This window comes from Chrysemys picta, chromosome 7 (genome assembly GCF_011386835.1).
Source record: "Chrysemys picta bellii isolate R12L10 chromosome 7, ASM1138683v2, whole genome shotgun sequence".
Lineage (NCBI taxonomy): Eukaryota > Metazoa > Chordata > Testudines > Emydidae > Chrysemys > Chrysemys picta.
The window spans coordinates 39,131,609-39,147,451 of record NC_088797.1 but is presented as its reverse complement, the minus strand read 5'-3'; the positions used below and the strand labels follow the sequence as shown (position 1 = coordinate 39,147,451).

At 39.7% G+C, this 15,843-nt stretch overlaps 1 protein-coding gene across 16 annotated transcripts in view; it reads right to left on the bottom strand.

Annotated features, from left to right (window-relative positions):
• Window positions 1-15,843, bottom strand: part of TAMM41 (TAM41 mitochondrial translocator assembly and maintenance homolog) — a 166,539-nt gene that overhangs the window by 146,777 nt on the left and 3,919 nt on the right. For all 16 annotated transcript variants that reach the window (XR_010589435.1, XR_010589434.1, XR_010589433.1 and 13 more), the window contains exons 3-4: window positions 11,402-11,494; window positions 3,152-3,302 (exon numbers count right to left, since the gene is read on the bottom strand). Coding sequence is in view for 7 of the 16 variants with exons in the window: in XM_005309066.5 (XP_005309123.1) it covers window positions 3,152-3,302; window positions 11,402-11,494 (244 nt within the window). In the remaining 9 variants the exon portion in view is untranslated. The remainder of the gene's footprint in view (window positions 1-3,151; window positions 3,303-11,401; window positions 11,495-15,843) is intronic.

Here is a 15,843-nt window from a genome sequence, read left to right as displayed (position 1 = left end):
CACAAAACATAATATTTGATGATGAACAATAAATCTCTTTAGCATCTGTCAGAATACTGACTAGATAGACCTTACACAGTGGAAAAGAGCACCAAGTGTATTTCCTGGTCTTTGAAATATTAAGAACAAAAGTACGTTGAGATAGCCCACAGTAACATAAGAACAAGCTCATGCCCTTATTACACTGCTCTACAGCCAAAATGCTTCTGAAATAAATGTAATCACACTTTACTAATTCTGGGTCACTGAGAACGAAAATGATGCTTAAAATTGTTGATTGGCTCTAGTTTTCAAGATATGCTACTAGGTCAGTATATACGACCCTTGACTTGGGAATGGCGGAGGATAAGTGAGTTATAAAGGGAAGGGATCTCAATTTAAACCAGAAATGACTAAAATACATCTTTGACTGGATCTAGGAATAAATCTATGACTGGGTTTGGACAGTACTTGCTTTTTAGGCAAAACAATGAATGATGCAATCAGAAGCTGGTATTGCATCATACATGATATGAATTGCATCATGTTATTCCTAGAAGTCATGGATGATGCAATCATAACGAAGCTTACATCACTCTGCTGAACAAATTGCCCTATATCAGCTCTAGAAATCATACAGTGTCATGCTCTCTTATTTGTCAGTGTTTGATTTTGCAAAGGGACACATTTCTGTTTAGCCAAAGTGAGCAGAGATGCCTCGTACTTGTGTGAACAGTGCAGATAACTTTCTGCTATGTTTGTGGTGAAGTGACTTTTGCATCACAAAAGCGCAGTATAACCACTCTGATTAAGAAAGCCTATCACTTTTATTTTGGCTGCAAAATTGGAGATCAGGACAGGAGGTGGGCCCCACACATATGCTGCAATACTTGTGCAACAAATCTTCGCCAATGGTTGAACAGGAAAAGGAAATCTATGCCTTTTGCAGTGCCAAAGATTTGGAGAGAGCCAACAGATCATACCAGCAATTGTTACTTCTTCATGGTGCCTCCAGTTGGGAAAGGTGTGTCAAAGAAGAAAAAGTGGACTGTGCATTATCCAAACATGCCATCAGCTATACGCCCAGTTTCCCACGGAGAAGAACTGTCAGTTCCTGATGCACCAGAATCATTCTCACTTGAGTCAGACGAGGAAGAGGATGAAACTTCTGGTCCTGAACCATCAATGTCACAGGACCCACATTTGCTCCCATCCTCCTCCTCTGAACCACATCTCATAACACAAGGTCAACTGAATGACCTTGTCAGGGATTTGGAACTACCCAAGAGTAAGGCAGAGCTGTTGGGCTCCAGACTACAGCAATGGAATCTCCTGGCAGGTGATGTTAGGGTTTCCATGTTCCGTGACCGTCAAAAGGACCTTGTCCCATTCTTCTTCATGGAAGGTGATCTTGTAGCCTGCAACAACATCGATGGTGTGATGGCAGCCCTCAACATCGTTCACGATCCAGATGAGTGGAGACTGTTCATTGATTCATCGAAGACGAGTCTTAAAGCAGTTTTACTGCATAATGGCAATGTTTTGCCATCAATTCCAGTTGGTCATGCAGTCCATATGAAGGAAACCTATGACAACATGAAACAACTTTTGAGGTGCATAAACTATGACCAACATCAGTGGCAGCTTTGTGGCGATTTGAAGGTTGTAGCTCTTTTGCTGGGTCTGCAGACTGGATACACAAAGTACTGCTGTTTTCTCTGTGAATGGGATAGTCGTGCAAGAGATTCCCACTACATCAAGAAAGATTGGCCACTCTGACAGTCATTGGAGCCTGAGAGGAAAAGTGTTCAGCATCCACCACTTGTTGAATCAAGGAAGATTTTGTTACCACCCTTACACATCAAGATGGGTCTGATGAAGAACTTTGTCAAGGCCATTGACAAAACACAAGCAGCTTTCAAGTACCTCCTTGGAAAATTTCCAAGGTTAAGTGAAGCTAAGATAAAGGAAGGTGTCTTTGTTGGTCCTCAGATTCGTGAACTTCTTCGAGATGATGCATTTGACCATGCACTGCGAGGCAAGGAAAAGACGGCATGGAAAGCCTTCCAGTTAGTGGCAATAAATTTTCTCGGAAACAACAAGACAGACAACTACAGGTTGTTGGTGGAAAAGCTCCTCAAGGCATACAAAAGCCTTGGTTGCAAGATGTCACTAAAGATACATTTTTTGCACTCTCATCTACATTTTTTTCCACCGAACTGCGGAGCAAGTGAGCGACGAGCACGGCGAGCGATTTCACCAGACATTGCAACGATGGAGAAACGCTATCAGGGCAAATGGAGCTCATCAATGCCTGCAGACTATTGCTGGACAGTGACAAGAGATGCTCCATTTAATGAATACAAGAGACAAGCCAAGAAGCGCCGAGTAGACACTGAATAGGACTAAACTATGTACAGAATAGTTTTTTGCCTTTTGTTTCATAATAAATTTTATTGATATAACCCTTTTGCTGATTTTTAAAGTGTTACATAAACAGGACAGGTGAAATATTATCATGTAAAGCAACCATAAACACATGAAAAGACCTAGGTTTACAATGTATGATTAAAACTCTACTATCTACACAATATACATAGACATAAAATGTAAAAACTTAAATATCTTAGAAACAGTAGCCAATCAGTTGTTTTAATTGTCATATTTGAATTCAGCACATCAAAATACATAATAAATAGCACATTTTATCTCTTGAAGAAGATGACTTCTCAAAAATTGTAGACCAGTGTTATCTACAGGCACAAACTAAATTCTCAAGTGTGTTTTCTAGGTCTCCTGAAACACAGCAACTATCACTCAGCCTTACCTAAAGGGCATCCCAATATCTCCTTTGGAACTAAACGCTCATGAAGTTACTGGAGCATGAAATATTGTAGGCACAATGCAGTATGGTGGAACCTTGTTCCAGTTGAAATTGATAGCAAAACTCACACTGCATTCAAATGCAGGATCAGACCTTACACAGCCTTCCTTAGCTCAACAAATGTATGATTAGTCACAGCCTCACTGAGTCACTTCTATTCTGGAGTTTACCATATATTAGACTTCCTATTATTTATGGTATTATTATTATTATTTCTCAAACTATAAAGTATGAAGTCCCATCAAAGACTTTTTTCTCTCAAGAGAAGCTTTAAATACATATACTAACCACAGTAGGAGAGTCCTGCAATCTGCATATAGAGGTCTTCTTCAGAGAAACTTTCTGGCAACATGAGAAAGGCTGCTGTGACTGCACTCTTCAGATTGCTAAGTAGGGCAGCCTGCAGCTTGCCATTTTCATTCTGTGTCAGTATTTTCACCTGAAAAAAATCAAAGTATTTGGGAGCAAGATTTCATCAGGAAAATACCACTGAAGAAAGATCAAGAATTATTACTCAATCCAGTGTGTAAAAATAAACTACATTTATTTAAAATCATTCACATCATTATGATGTAATTAATTAAGCCTAGAGAGTGTTCATTTTCTACGTAGATATTCCCTTTTCAGTATTAATAGCCTATAGTTACAAGACAGTAATGAGTGAAAGCTATTAGCTCTCCTCTTGCTTCTACAGAGCTCTTTGCCTTCCCCTCTTTTAGAAACAAATCCTGGGGTTAATCAAAATAGCAATTCTGTGTGAGTGTTAAAAAGACACATCTGATGAGGAAACAAGAAGTGACAGAACACCCACTAGACTAACGTGAGAGAAAAGGAAGGAGTGAATGACATGATAAGAGTGGGGCTCTCTTCCTGGTAACCGGGAAACTCATTCTCCCTTAATCCTTAACAGGCACCCTTGCAGTTTCTTTGGTCATCTACCATATGATGGGCTAGGAAATCCATGAAGTAGAACTTTACACAAATTAGTTTCCTCTTAGGGCTTGTCTTCACTACTGGGGTAAGTCAACCTAAGTTACGCTACTCCAGCTATGTGAACAACGACAGGAGACACTCTCCAGTCAATTTCCCTTAGTCTTCTTGGAGAGCTGGAGTACCAGGGTCGACCAGAGATAGCTCTGCCATCGATTTAGCGGATCTTCACTAGATGGAGTGATCATCAGATAGAGATTAATGGGAGAGTCACACATTCAAGCAGTGTGGAACTCGGAAGTTGAGTACATCTATACACCTCTGAGAGAAGTTTGCTCTTCCAAAGCAAAGCAGCGTTCTTTCAGTTGATTTGACTTAACTATAGACCCTAACACCCTGAACAGAAAATGCATGTATTGGGACATAGGAGGCTGGTTGTTAGCAAGATAAAACAGATCTTAATACAGAACCTTATGTCAACAAAGCTACTTTGGGCTACCGGAGAATAAACTGCTCCTTCAGAAGATTATTCCCTAAAGAATACTTTCTTACTGTGGGTTCTCGTCCTTTGTAAACACTCCTGTTGTTTCTGTTAGGGAATGCTGAATTTCTTTGCTTATAAGAAACAGATTTTCTAACAAGTGTGGGTGCTCCTGCAAAGTTACATGCATATTTGCAATGGGTGACTATGGGTACAAGTCCCACTGAAGTTAATGGGACTGTATGCTCAAGTTACTTAGGTGCTTTTGAAAATTCCACCTTGTGTCCACAAAAGCTTGTCATTGGAGTGTACAATTTAGCAGCTAAGCATCTATGTGTTTATTTGCCATAACCCTGGTTTGTTTAAAGAAAAGTGGAGTTAGTAGGTGCGATTGGCGCACTGTGCATTTTTGAAAACACAGGCATTATGCTATCCTTCGAACAACTTGCCCCAAATGTGGTACAAAGAAATCCAAGGCCTCCTCCACCTTAATCACCTGTTTCTAATGGAACTTCCATATGATTTAAGAGTGAAAAAGTAAGAATGAAAAAGACCAGCCAAAATCAGATTCTGTAAATGAAACTAAGAAAGGAATTGTCCAGTTACAATATTTAATGCCTTATGTAGTTAGGACGTGGACAAAGAAAGGCCTGACAAACAGATTACTATGGCTGAAACTTCACCTTAAAACAGAGCTGAAATCAGAACGAAGTCCCGATATACTATGGCAAATGTGACAGCATATGATTTTCTTATTTTCCTCTGCATTTGAAGTGTGAAGAAAAATTTAAACAATTGTTTTGAGGGTAAACTGGTTCACAGAAGTTTAAGACAAATGTTTTTTATTTACCATGCTTAATACTTTAGAGATATTGGCTTTACAAGCAAGTATTTTAGAGGATTCTTCCTCTCCCACAAACTACTGTATTTTTTCCTAGCATTAAAATTGACCTGAAAAGACAATGATGAAGTGTTAGACTACAATGGAAGAGTTGCTGGTGAGCCTAAAATGAAGCTGAAAACATTTAAAACCACAGAAGAAATTTTCTGAACACCTGCAAACTTATTCAAATGTGATCCACCAAACAACAACATGGGCTAGTCAAGGTGATAAATTAACTTACTGGCAATGCCCTGTTATCAATTTTGATCAAGCACTATGAAAACTCATACTTACCAACTCAGAAATGTATACTTTGCTCATCAACACATGAAACTTCAAAATCTTTAAAAATGAATTGGAATATTGGCCTGGGCTGTGCAGAGACTTTTCTCTCTCTCTCTCTCTCTCACACACACACACACACACAAAAAACTTTCTTAAGTAATGGGCAGAAAATGAGATTGATTCACAGGAGCATCTCATATATAAGTTTCAAGAGAAAGTTAAAGAATTTCAGGTGACCTAGTCTGAATATTTCATGTGAAGAAAAGCAGATACACTGAGAGATTAATTCAGGGTAATCCGCTGGCAGGCAGCGAGACAGTTTGTTTACATTGACCATCCACAGGCGTGGCCGCAGTTCCCAGCCAATGGGAGCTGCGGGAAGTGGCACAGGCTGCAGGTTGCCCACCACTGGTCTAGGGCTCCTACGTTCCACAGTACACAAATACATGTTAGGTTATCCTTTCACCTTCCAGGATCTTAGGGGGCTGAAAATTAGGTCTATTACGCACAAAAGACCATGTTAACAAACCATCAAGGTTGCAAAGTCAAGTGCTCAAAAGTGAGAAAATGCAAAATTAAGGTTGAGTGTGCACCTGAAATTTGGCTCCCTTCCATGTATGCCATGATGTGCATATTATTTTTTCCACAAGACCTCTGCCTCATTCATTGCACAGAATGGACAGTGCTCACTTAATAAGTAGCTATTCAATGTTTTGTTTTCTCCTCATTCAGTGGATGGCCCTATGCATTATTTATTCTTCTTATGTAATGTCTCCATCACTGGAGTTGTGCAACCATGGCAGCTCGTTCTGTATGATCCTCTGCCAATCTCTGTGGATGAATAGTCCTTTTGATACATACCACCCAGGATATCACATTGTCCATCCAAGGTCTTTTTCTGCCTCGGGTTCTGCCATCAACCTGCCTTTCCAGTGCCTGTAGACATATATCGCCCACTAAACTCCTTAAAATGTGCCCTACAAATTATATTTTTTTCATAAGATCCAGTGTTTGTTGAGTTCCAGTCATCCCAATGCTTTTTCGTTTTTTTCAGTCTATCCATAATATTTTTAGAACTCTTCTACACCACCATAATTTGAAGAATTGTAGTTCCTGTATTATCTATTGTTTCAGTGTCTGTGTTTCACAGTCATGATTTACCATACACCAAATATAAGTTTTTTAGGATCAGAATTTAGTCTTCAGATTTATGTCCCTTTTGCTCTTGCTATTCTGGTGCTGACTTCGGTATCTGAACTTCCATCTTCTGTAACGATGCGGCCTAAGCAGCAATAATTTCTCACCTGCTGTACGGTTGTGCACCGTTCACTGGAATCTTACATTTTCCCAGGATCGTTGCACATTACCACAGCTTTTGTCTTGTCCACATTTAACTCTACACCATATTCTTTGCCTTGTCAGACCTTCTTCAGAATCAGCCAACAGCACTGTCTCATCTGAACAGTGAATGTTATTCACTAACTTTCCATACACCTTAATACCTTCTTCTGTTTCTTCAATTAATTGAACACTCAGTATAAATGTTGAATAAAGCTGGTGACATTACACAATCTTGTCTCATTCCTCTTTTGAGATCTAATAAAGATCCTCAACCACAGATTAATCAAGTAAACCTGCTAATAATGGATGAAGAAGTCATGGCAGCAATAAAGAGCCTTCCATATAGAAAAGGACAAGGTTGTAATGGAATAGCAGCTGAATTGTTAAAAAGCATAGAGGATGAAGGCTTGAAAACCCTGTCAGAGGTAATGAAGACTATATGTTTGAGACAAGTGAATTGCCAGAAGACTTTACAACCTCACTGTGTAGCCTAATCCTCAAAAAGAACAATGCTAAGGATTGTAAAGAATACAGAATTATCAGCCTAATATCACATGCCTCTAAGTTACTTTTGCAAGCTGTTCAAGACCTAATGCAAGGAAAGACTAATAAGGAAATAAGCAAAAAGAAAAAAAAACAGCTTCAAACAGAAAGGGTATGATAAACACCATTATGAACATGAAGCTAATATTAGATAGATCAACTGTTTCTGTAGAAATGCATGCTGCTTTGCTTGTTAAATCTATGAGTTGTGTTTGCTTGTTACTGTAGGTTTTCTCTATATATACACACACAATGACATTGCAATATATATACACACGTAACATGAAAATGCCCAATGTCAGAATGATACTTAATGAAGCTTTTTTCTCCCCATCCATCTCTCAGAAAATTCACTGAAATGCCACTTGTTCTAAGTAACGTTATCTAGTTAGGTAGTACTGGAAAAAAATTTTTAAAAATCTAGTATAATTACTTAAAGAAAACAAGCCAGTTATGAAGAAGCTAGTATTGTGTTTATCTGTTTCTTCAACATACGGCTAAATGGGAACTTGGCTAAACAACACTATATGTTGTATTCAGAGTGAAAAGCCAATAAAGTCTTGAGATAAAGCCAAAGAGGCCTGGGAAAGAGAGTCAGCATTTCTAAATAGCCATTTGTACCTTATTGGAGATGTCCTTATTTGAACTTAATGGATATCATTAACACTACAGTAAGAACATTCAGTTGAGGCAACTTCTTATTTGTAAGAAAAAATACTTGTAGCAAGAGTCAAGCCAAAAAAGATTCAAGCCACAGCAAATGCTTCTGAACACAGATATGAAAAGGTTGGGTAGTTCTGAATCAGTACAGGCAACATCCTTACAGCACAACACTAGAAACATGTTATTCTTTTGTAAAATTTCTCCCATCTACGAGAGAGGGGATGGGGAATTCCATAAAAATAATTTAAGTCAAGATTAATATGCCACAAGCCATGTGTCCAGAGAACTTGCTTTTGACATGCTACTTTGCATCCAATGCTGATCTTGTAATGTAAACACTCCAGGTTACTGTATCACCAACAAATTTAGAAGTCAAAAGAGCATCCTTATTATACAGGTTTACAGATAAAACAAAATTTCCCTACAGTTGTTTTTAAAAGTTTGTATCAAAAGATCAACAGCAGAAGTGAAACTGTGACCAATAAGAACAACCTAAAATGTGAAGCCTACAAAGAGTCTGAACAAAGGTTTTTGCTTGGAACTTCTCTAAGTAACATTGCATAAAAATTCCTCGTTCCTATTAAGTAGCATATAACCTTGCAGATTTTAGTTCTGGACCTGGACGGGTATGAAAAGCAAAGATGGTTTGAGGCTTCAATGAGTATAGCTCAAACTTGAGCAAAAGAGCAAATCCTGCAGTCCTTACTCAGCCAGAATTTCCAATAGCTTAATGGGAAGGACTCACACCAATAATTTCTTCCACCTATCAAGCACATATGCTTGAAAGGCTATTTCTCATGGAAGGGCCTAAACATCAAGTGTCTAACACCATTGTGATGATTGGTGGGGGAGGTACAAATTTATCCTAATTGCAAGTTCAGCTGTAAAAAAGTGAAAGTTCCAAAATGTCACACTAGCCTATACACAACAAATGGTGATGGGAGAAGGTACGAAAGGGAGACAAAAAGACTGAATTAGTTCAAAAAGGCCTACTGATATAACTCAAGGACGGTGTTAACATCATGCCTGGTAAACAAGAGAAGTGTGAGACTGGAAATCAGTGAATCAAAATTAATGTGTCAGAAATTAGGCCTAATTGGTGTATAAAATAATGAGGGGATGGCCTATTCCACCCATCACTCCCATTTGGGGTCCTCAAAGAGAGACGGGGGAGGGGGGGGGAAAGCTGGCTACCACAATGATGGCTGACTGAAAGAAGGGGAAGGAATGACCTTCATTATCACGACTGCCACCCTCACCATCTCCTAGGACCCTAGGATCCAGTGTGACAATATTGTGCCTTCGTCATCCTGATCCTAAGATATGTCCTGAGCAGACCGGGCCAAGAGAGGACCCAGTTGACCAGATCTACTGGCTCCATCTAAATCCCAACCACCACCCAGGATGTGAGGCTGTCACAATCCCTACACCACATATGTTTTTTCCTTCCCCACTTTAATTTTCTCTTTTTCCTTATTTCTCTCTTCTGCCTTCTGTTTAATAAGAGTCTGGCTAAGCCAGTCAAGACTGTATATTTTGCTGTACACCTGTGACAAAAAAGAGGCAGCTAAAAGCAATGCCCTAAACAGCACAATGCTGGTGCAAGTTTGCCAGGTCACAGAATGGCTGATAAGACCATGTACTGTGCCAGTGTTTTTCCAGCAGTGATGCTGCAAATGAGAGTCAACACCAGAGACAGAGGCTGCATTTTTAATATTTGCTGTTCTTTTCTCCCCCCTCGTGTGCATGTCTTTTGTCTTCCAGAAAATACTATAATGGCAGCAGCAGCAACAGCTCTAGCCCATCTCAACTACGTTCTTCTCTTTTCCCCCAAAATAACAGTTAATACTATTTTTAATATTACCTAAAAGACTGTCAAAAAACGGGGGGTTCTTTCCAAAAACTCTCTTCTGCTAAAGGAAAAGGGAACAAGAGAGGTTGTTAAAATGAAAGGCTTACTTAATATTTTATATTTCAAATATTTGAACAGTTTTTCTTTCTTTATCTTCAATAAAAAAATGTAAAAGGATATTTAATGTTGTGTTTGCCATGGTACTAAGCAGGCTGAGGTGACTGTATACCAAACCCCGAACCTTCTTTTAAACTGCTTAATGTTGGACAGTGACAGGGTCATGCTAACACCTTTGACTCTTCGGTATCTACATTCCATCTAAATTAATACAACTGCGCCTTCCATTATGAGTGTACAACTCCCACTGAAGTCAAGAGGGGATGCAGAAAGTGAGGCTTGCACATGATAGAAAGGCAGCATATCTCAAAAGCAGTAGCAAAAATAAATCAAAATGAAAAAAAAAAAAAAAACTTTTTTTTTTTGATACTTGAAGTCATTTGGAAATTCAGAGTTCTCCTTTCAGATGTTTTTTTCAATGTACTACGAGTCTGGAGATTCAGACTATGCTTAAGTATATATTCCAGCATATTACATGGAAGACTCCTTACCTCACTCAGTAATTTAAGCAAAAAGGAGAGGAGGAATTCAGCAACTGAGCTGAAATATTCCCCTTTTAATTGCTACCTTAAAACTGATTTTTTGTATTAATATTATAATCAGCTCCCTATATTAGAAGTTTTCTCCCATTTAACTTATATCTGCTGCCATCTAGAGGTCTGAAAGAACATTTGAAGCATACAGTCATTTAAAAGTTTCAGAGTGGTAGCCATGTTAGTCTGTATCAGCAAAAACAACGAGGAGTCCTTGTGGCACCTTAGAGACTAACCAATTTATTTGGGCATAAGCTTTCGTGGGTCCACGAAAGCTTATGCCCAAATAAATTAGTTAGTCTCTAAGGTGCCACAAGGACTCCTCATTTAAAAGTGTGTATCAAACTTTTCATGACACGGACCTGAAGACAGACTATCCAAGCATCTCTGATGCATCAGTTTGTATCACTGAACGAAGGTATTATAAGACGACAATGAACTAGATAACACCTGTACAACAAAGCAGCTTTCATCCTGAAAGATATCAAAGTGCTTAACGTTTTTTAAACTAAACTAATAATTTCAGCTACTCCTGAAATGGATCAGTCCCTGGGTAGAAACATGGCAGCTTTTTAACAGCACACAATCCTACATAACAGTTCAGATTAGGAATACCGTATCTATATAAATAGAATTCAGTTACTCAAAATGTAATGTGCTCAAGAGACTCGGGTTAATATCCCTAGTTTTAGATTAAATGATATGGGACAATGAATACTCTCTTTTACTCCCTATCAAAAGACTGGACTTCTAGTGGAACTGGTTCCTTGCAGGAACATTTGCTCAGTAGTGGCTCAAAGAGCCTGACCAACTGAAATCATCTACTTTCTGCCTCATTTGATCATCTTCCATCTCTGTAGTTTCCTGTGTTTCAAAGACACAAGCCACCGGAACAGAATAAGATACTTACCGGCTTTTGCAGACGTCCGGCAACATAGAGAGTTTTCCAGTGAAACAGATCTTCAATCAGGGCATCGGTGCCAATTATGCCATATTTTATCATCTGAAAAAACAAAACAGAGGGTCTCACACAATTATTTGTTACACACTGGCTGCATTAGGTAAAAATGTCTGGTAAAAAAAGTCTTAGTCATAGAAATGTAAATCTCTTAAGAAAAATGTAAACACAAATATTAATGGTTTACTGGTTAGAGAACTAAACGAAAATATCACACTAACAATTGCCAACCCTACAGGACTGTCCTGGAGTTTCCAGGAATTAAAGATTAATCTTTAATTAATGATTGTCATGTGATGAAACCTTCAGGAACACATTCAACCAGAGTTGGCAACCTTTGTAGAACTCTACCTTCCAAGGCATCTAAAATGTATGAAGTTTTCTTTCCAGTGGATCCTAACAACAACACAAAAAGACCCTTTACTGACACTCCAGACAATGCACTGAATGGGCATGGACATCACACTACTTTCTCTCACTCAGATGGTCTCTTCAAATCATGGTTGAGAGATACATTGCTCAGTCATACTTAAACATGCTATTTATTCTGTGATTCTGCAAATAACTCACTTGACTCTTTCATTACATTTATGTACAGTACCTAGCACAACAAGACCCTAATCCCTGAAGGAGGTGTCTAGTTGCTACTGCAATGCAAATAAATGGATTATTACAAAAGTGCCTTTTATTTCAGCAGCAATTCCTCTGATAAGAATCAAAATTCTCTAATAAGAATTCAATCCAACTGATTTATATTAAGTCTTGCATTTATGCTTTCATTTTTACCCAACTGCTTTTTCCTTAGGACAGTACTTAGGGAAGGAAAGACAGCCATGTGGTTACAATATAAGACTGGGAGTCAGGAAACGTGAGCTCCGCGCCCACCTTTGTAATACGAGAATGATGTTCACTTCAGAGGAGGACTCATAATTTACTAGTGTTTCTAAAGAACTCAGATTCTTCAATGGAAGCTGCTATTCAAGTATTAGCAACAAGAAATTAAACCAATCAAGTTCCATTTATTGCTGTATGCATCTGCAATTTAGGGTTCCCATACACTGGTCCTGTGATTTATTTCGTTTTGAAGGATTCTACCAAATGCAAGGTATTTCCTATTGTTAAAATGGGTAACCCAGCTGAAACTGGCACTCTCTCAAATCTACCAAATATTAAGTGAGGCTGTTACATATAAATACAGACATTTGCATATTCCAGAAACAAACACTTCATTAAAAAAACAATCATTAAGATTGCCAAGTGACCACACTGACATTTCAATACCTGCCACATTTATACAACCCAAGCAAGGAAATAAATGTTAAGATATATAGGCACTGTAAGCTTTACTATGACCAAGGCAATGGCATAACTAGGGACAGAGTTCCACTACCCCACAAGGAGCACCTGGAAGGATGGTGATACACCAAGCCCAGGGGGATGATGCAAGCTGCACTATTCATGCTAAGCCTGCTGGATGGGAGGTATAATGCAGGGAGGAAAACCTGCTTCCTTGCCACAACACTGAAGATGTGATTTTACCAGGCAGATAAAAGGACTCAAAGAAAGATCAAACACCTGCAAACATGTGACGAGAACTAATTTTGATAATGATCTCTGAAGGCCCTTACTCATTTTAAATAAAGTTTTCAGTAAACATTTCAGTTGCAAGGACACCTAGAACTGTGAAAGCCTGGTGATTTATCCTTTTTCACAGTTAAAAGAGGAAATCAAAATGAGACTTCTATTGGGATTTGATGCTATCTTAACACAGCACAAACCGGCAGAACCAAGACTGGACTCAATTTTTATTAAGTTGGGCTCTGAATGCTGAGGCTGGTACAATGCCAAAAGGCGGCTTAGGCTAAACATCCCACAACTCATGGGGTGCAGTTTGATTTCTACCATCATCCATCAACATTAAACCTCTTCAGCAAATTGGCGATGACATATACACCGGGAAGGGAGGGAGCGGAAGGCACCTTAATGAGAGCAGACAACCCCACTGAAAAAGAAAACACTAGCAGATAGCAGAGAGAGTGAGCAATATATAGGAAGACAGAAGAGATAATATGGAGCCCCTTACTTTTTCAAAGCACTGTCAAACATTAACCAATTAATTTGCACAACATCCTTGTGACTGTCCCCATTTTACAGATAAGGAAACTGAGGTACCAGAATAAGTATCTTACTGAAGGTTACTATCTCTTATAGGTTGGGCGAGCAGTGGAAGCAAGCAAGAACGTTAGATAAAATAAGTTATGACAGGACTGGACTGTCTACCAGAGAAGCTTTATATTCAAACTTCTCAGTTCACACTCTCCCCATGGAACCTACTGCTAGCAGCATTACCTAGAATGGGAAAATCCATTAGAACTCTAAAAGCAAACAGAAATTGGCTGAAGGCCTTTTCTTCAAAAATCACCAATCATTTCTAGACCAAGTGGACTGAGAAGATAGACAATATGCTGTTAACATGTCCTTTCTAGAATCAAAATTAAAACAAATTAACTCTATGATCAATAACAGTGAAGCAAAACTAAATTATATATTATATATTCAAAATAAACCTAGCCCAGATACACTTGACCCTTAAGAAAACTGAGTGATAAATTACAGAATAGTAAATTACAAAAATTCGTGCCAATAAAATGGTGACTCAAATTGCTGCAAAACAATTGTCAACACTTAATTCTCTTGTAGCTATATTGTTTTGTTGATGATGGCTATATTCTTGTGACATGGCAATATTCTGATCCCAATATGTTTTCAAGTTTTTTAAGTAACTAGAACAGTTTCAAATGTTAATGTACTCTCAGTTCAAAAGCATGTTCATAAAAGTTCTATCAACAGATAGAACAGTACAGCAACTCCTCACTTAACGTCCTCCCTCTTAACATTGTTTCGAAGTTACATCGCTGCTCCATTAGGGAACATACTCGTTTAAAGTTGTGCAATGCTCCTTTATAACATTGTTTGGCTGACTTTCAAAGGGAGCATTGCACAAGTTCCTCTTCTCCGCCTCCTCCCCCTCCCAGTGCTTCCCCCACCGCCAAACAGCTGTTTGGCAGTGCTTAGGACTTTCTGGGCGGAAGAGAGGGAGGGAGTGGGGAAGGCAGGGCCCTGGGCTAAGGGGGCCCCAGGGCAAGGCCTGCAGCTCTAAAGCCCCTTTCAGAATCCACCCCTGCGAGCACGGGCTAGAGGACTCAGGAGGAGCAGGGGCAGCCGCGCAGCCAGCGGCCGGAGACAAGCGGCGCTTTCCCCTTCAAAGCAGGCCGGAGAGAAGTGGCGCTTTGAAGGGGAATGTGCCGCTTCTCTCTGGCCGCTGGCTGCACGGCTGCCCCCGCTCCTCCTAAGTCCTCTGGCCCATGCTCTAAAGGGGCTTTAGAGATGCAAGCCAGGGCCCCGGGGCCCCCTTAGCCCAGGAGCCCCTAAAACCCCTGCATTCTGGGTGGCCCTGCCTGCCGGAGGGGGAGGGACGACACAGCTCCAAGAATCGCGGCTCCCAGAATTGCGGCCATGGGGGCAGTGTCGCGCTGCGCAGAGCCACCTGCACCAAACAGGAGTGCTCCAGGTAAGTGCTCTGCACCTCCTGCCTGCCCCAGCCCTGAGCCTCCTCCCGCACCCCCACCCTGAGTGCCCTCCCACACCGTAACTCCCTCCCAGACCCCGCACCCCACCCTGAGTGCCCTCCCACACCCTAACTCCCTTCCAGACCCTGTACCCCCAGCCCTGAGCCCCAGGGGTAAGCCAGGGGGACCTCCCTACCACAGTACAGTACAGTATATAATGCCTTTTGTCTGCCCCCCAAAAATTTCCTTGGAATCTAACCCCCCGCATTTACATTAAATCTTATGGGAAAATTGGATTTGTTTAACATTATTTCACTTAAAGTTGCATTTTTCAGGAACATAACTACAACGTTAAGAGAGGAGTTACTGTACTGATCTTAGTACTAAGTGATTAGAAGAGTTATACACTTAATTGGCAACATTTTGTACAAAGTGGCAAAGCAGTATGAAAACCTCTTGGTATTCGACAGTGACATTAATGATGATGAACTCTTTCAGTACTCATGTAAATGTAATGGACAGTTCCAATGGAATTTCATAGTATTAAAGAATTTCATAGTAGTCAGTATTAATCAATGCCTACTTAGCATGAAGTAACATCACAAAATGAAGCCTTCACAGTAAATTATACACCAAGATTTAAAGTATTTCATTAAAAACTCTACCGCCCAATTCTGCATGAATTGAGTTCATGCAATCCTAATCTACCAGAGAAGGCAATTCCAGCTGCTTCTCATAACAGTTTTTTCAAATTCAATTATCGCTTGAATATTTTAATTCAGCTATACATGGTCTGACTGTGTTTTATGTAAGGGTATCCTGCAT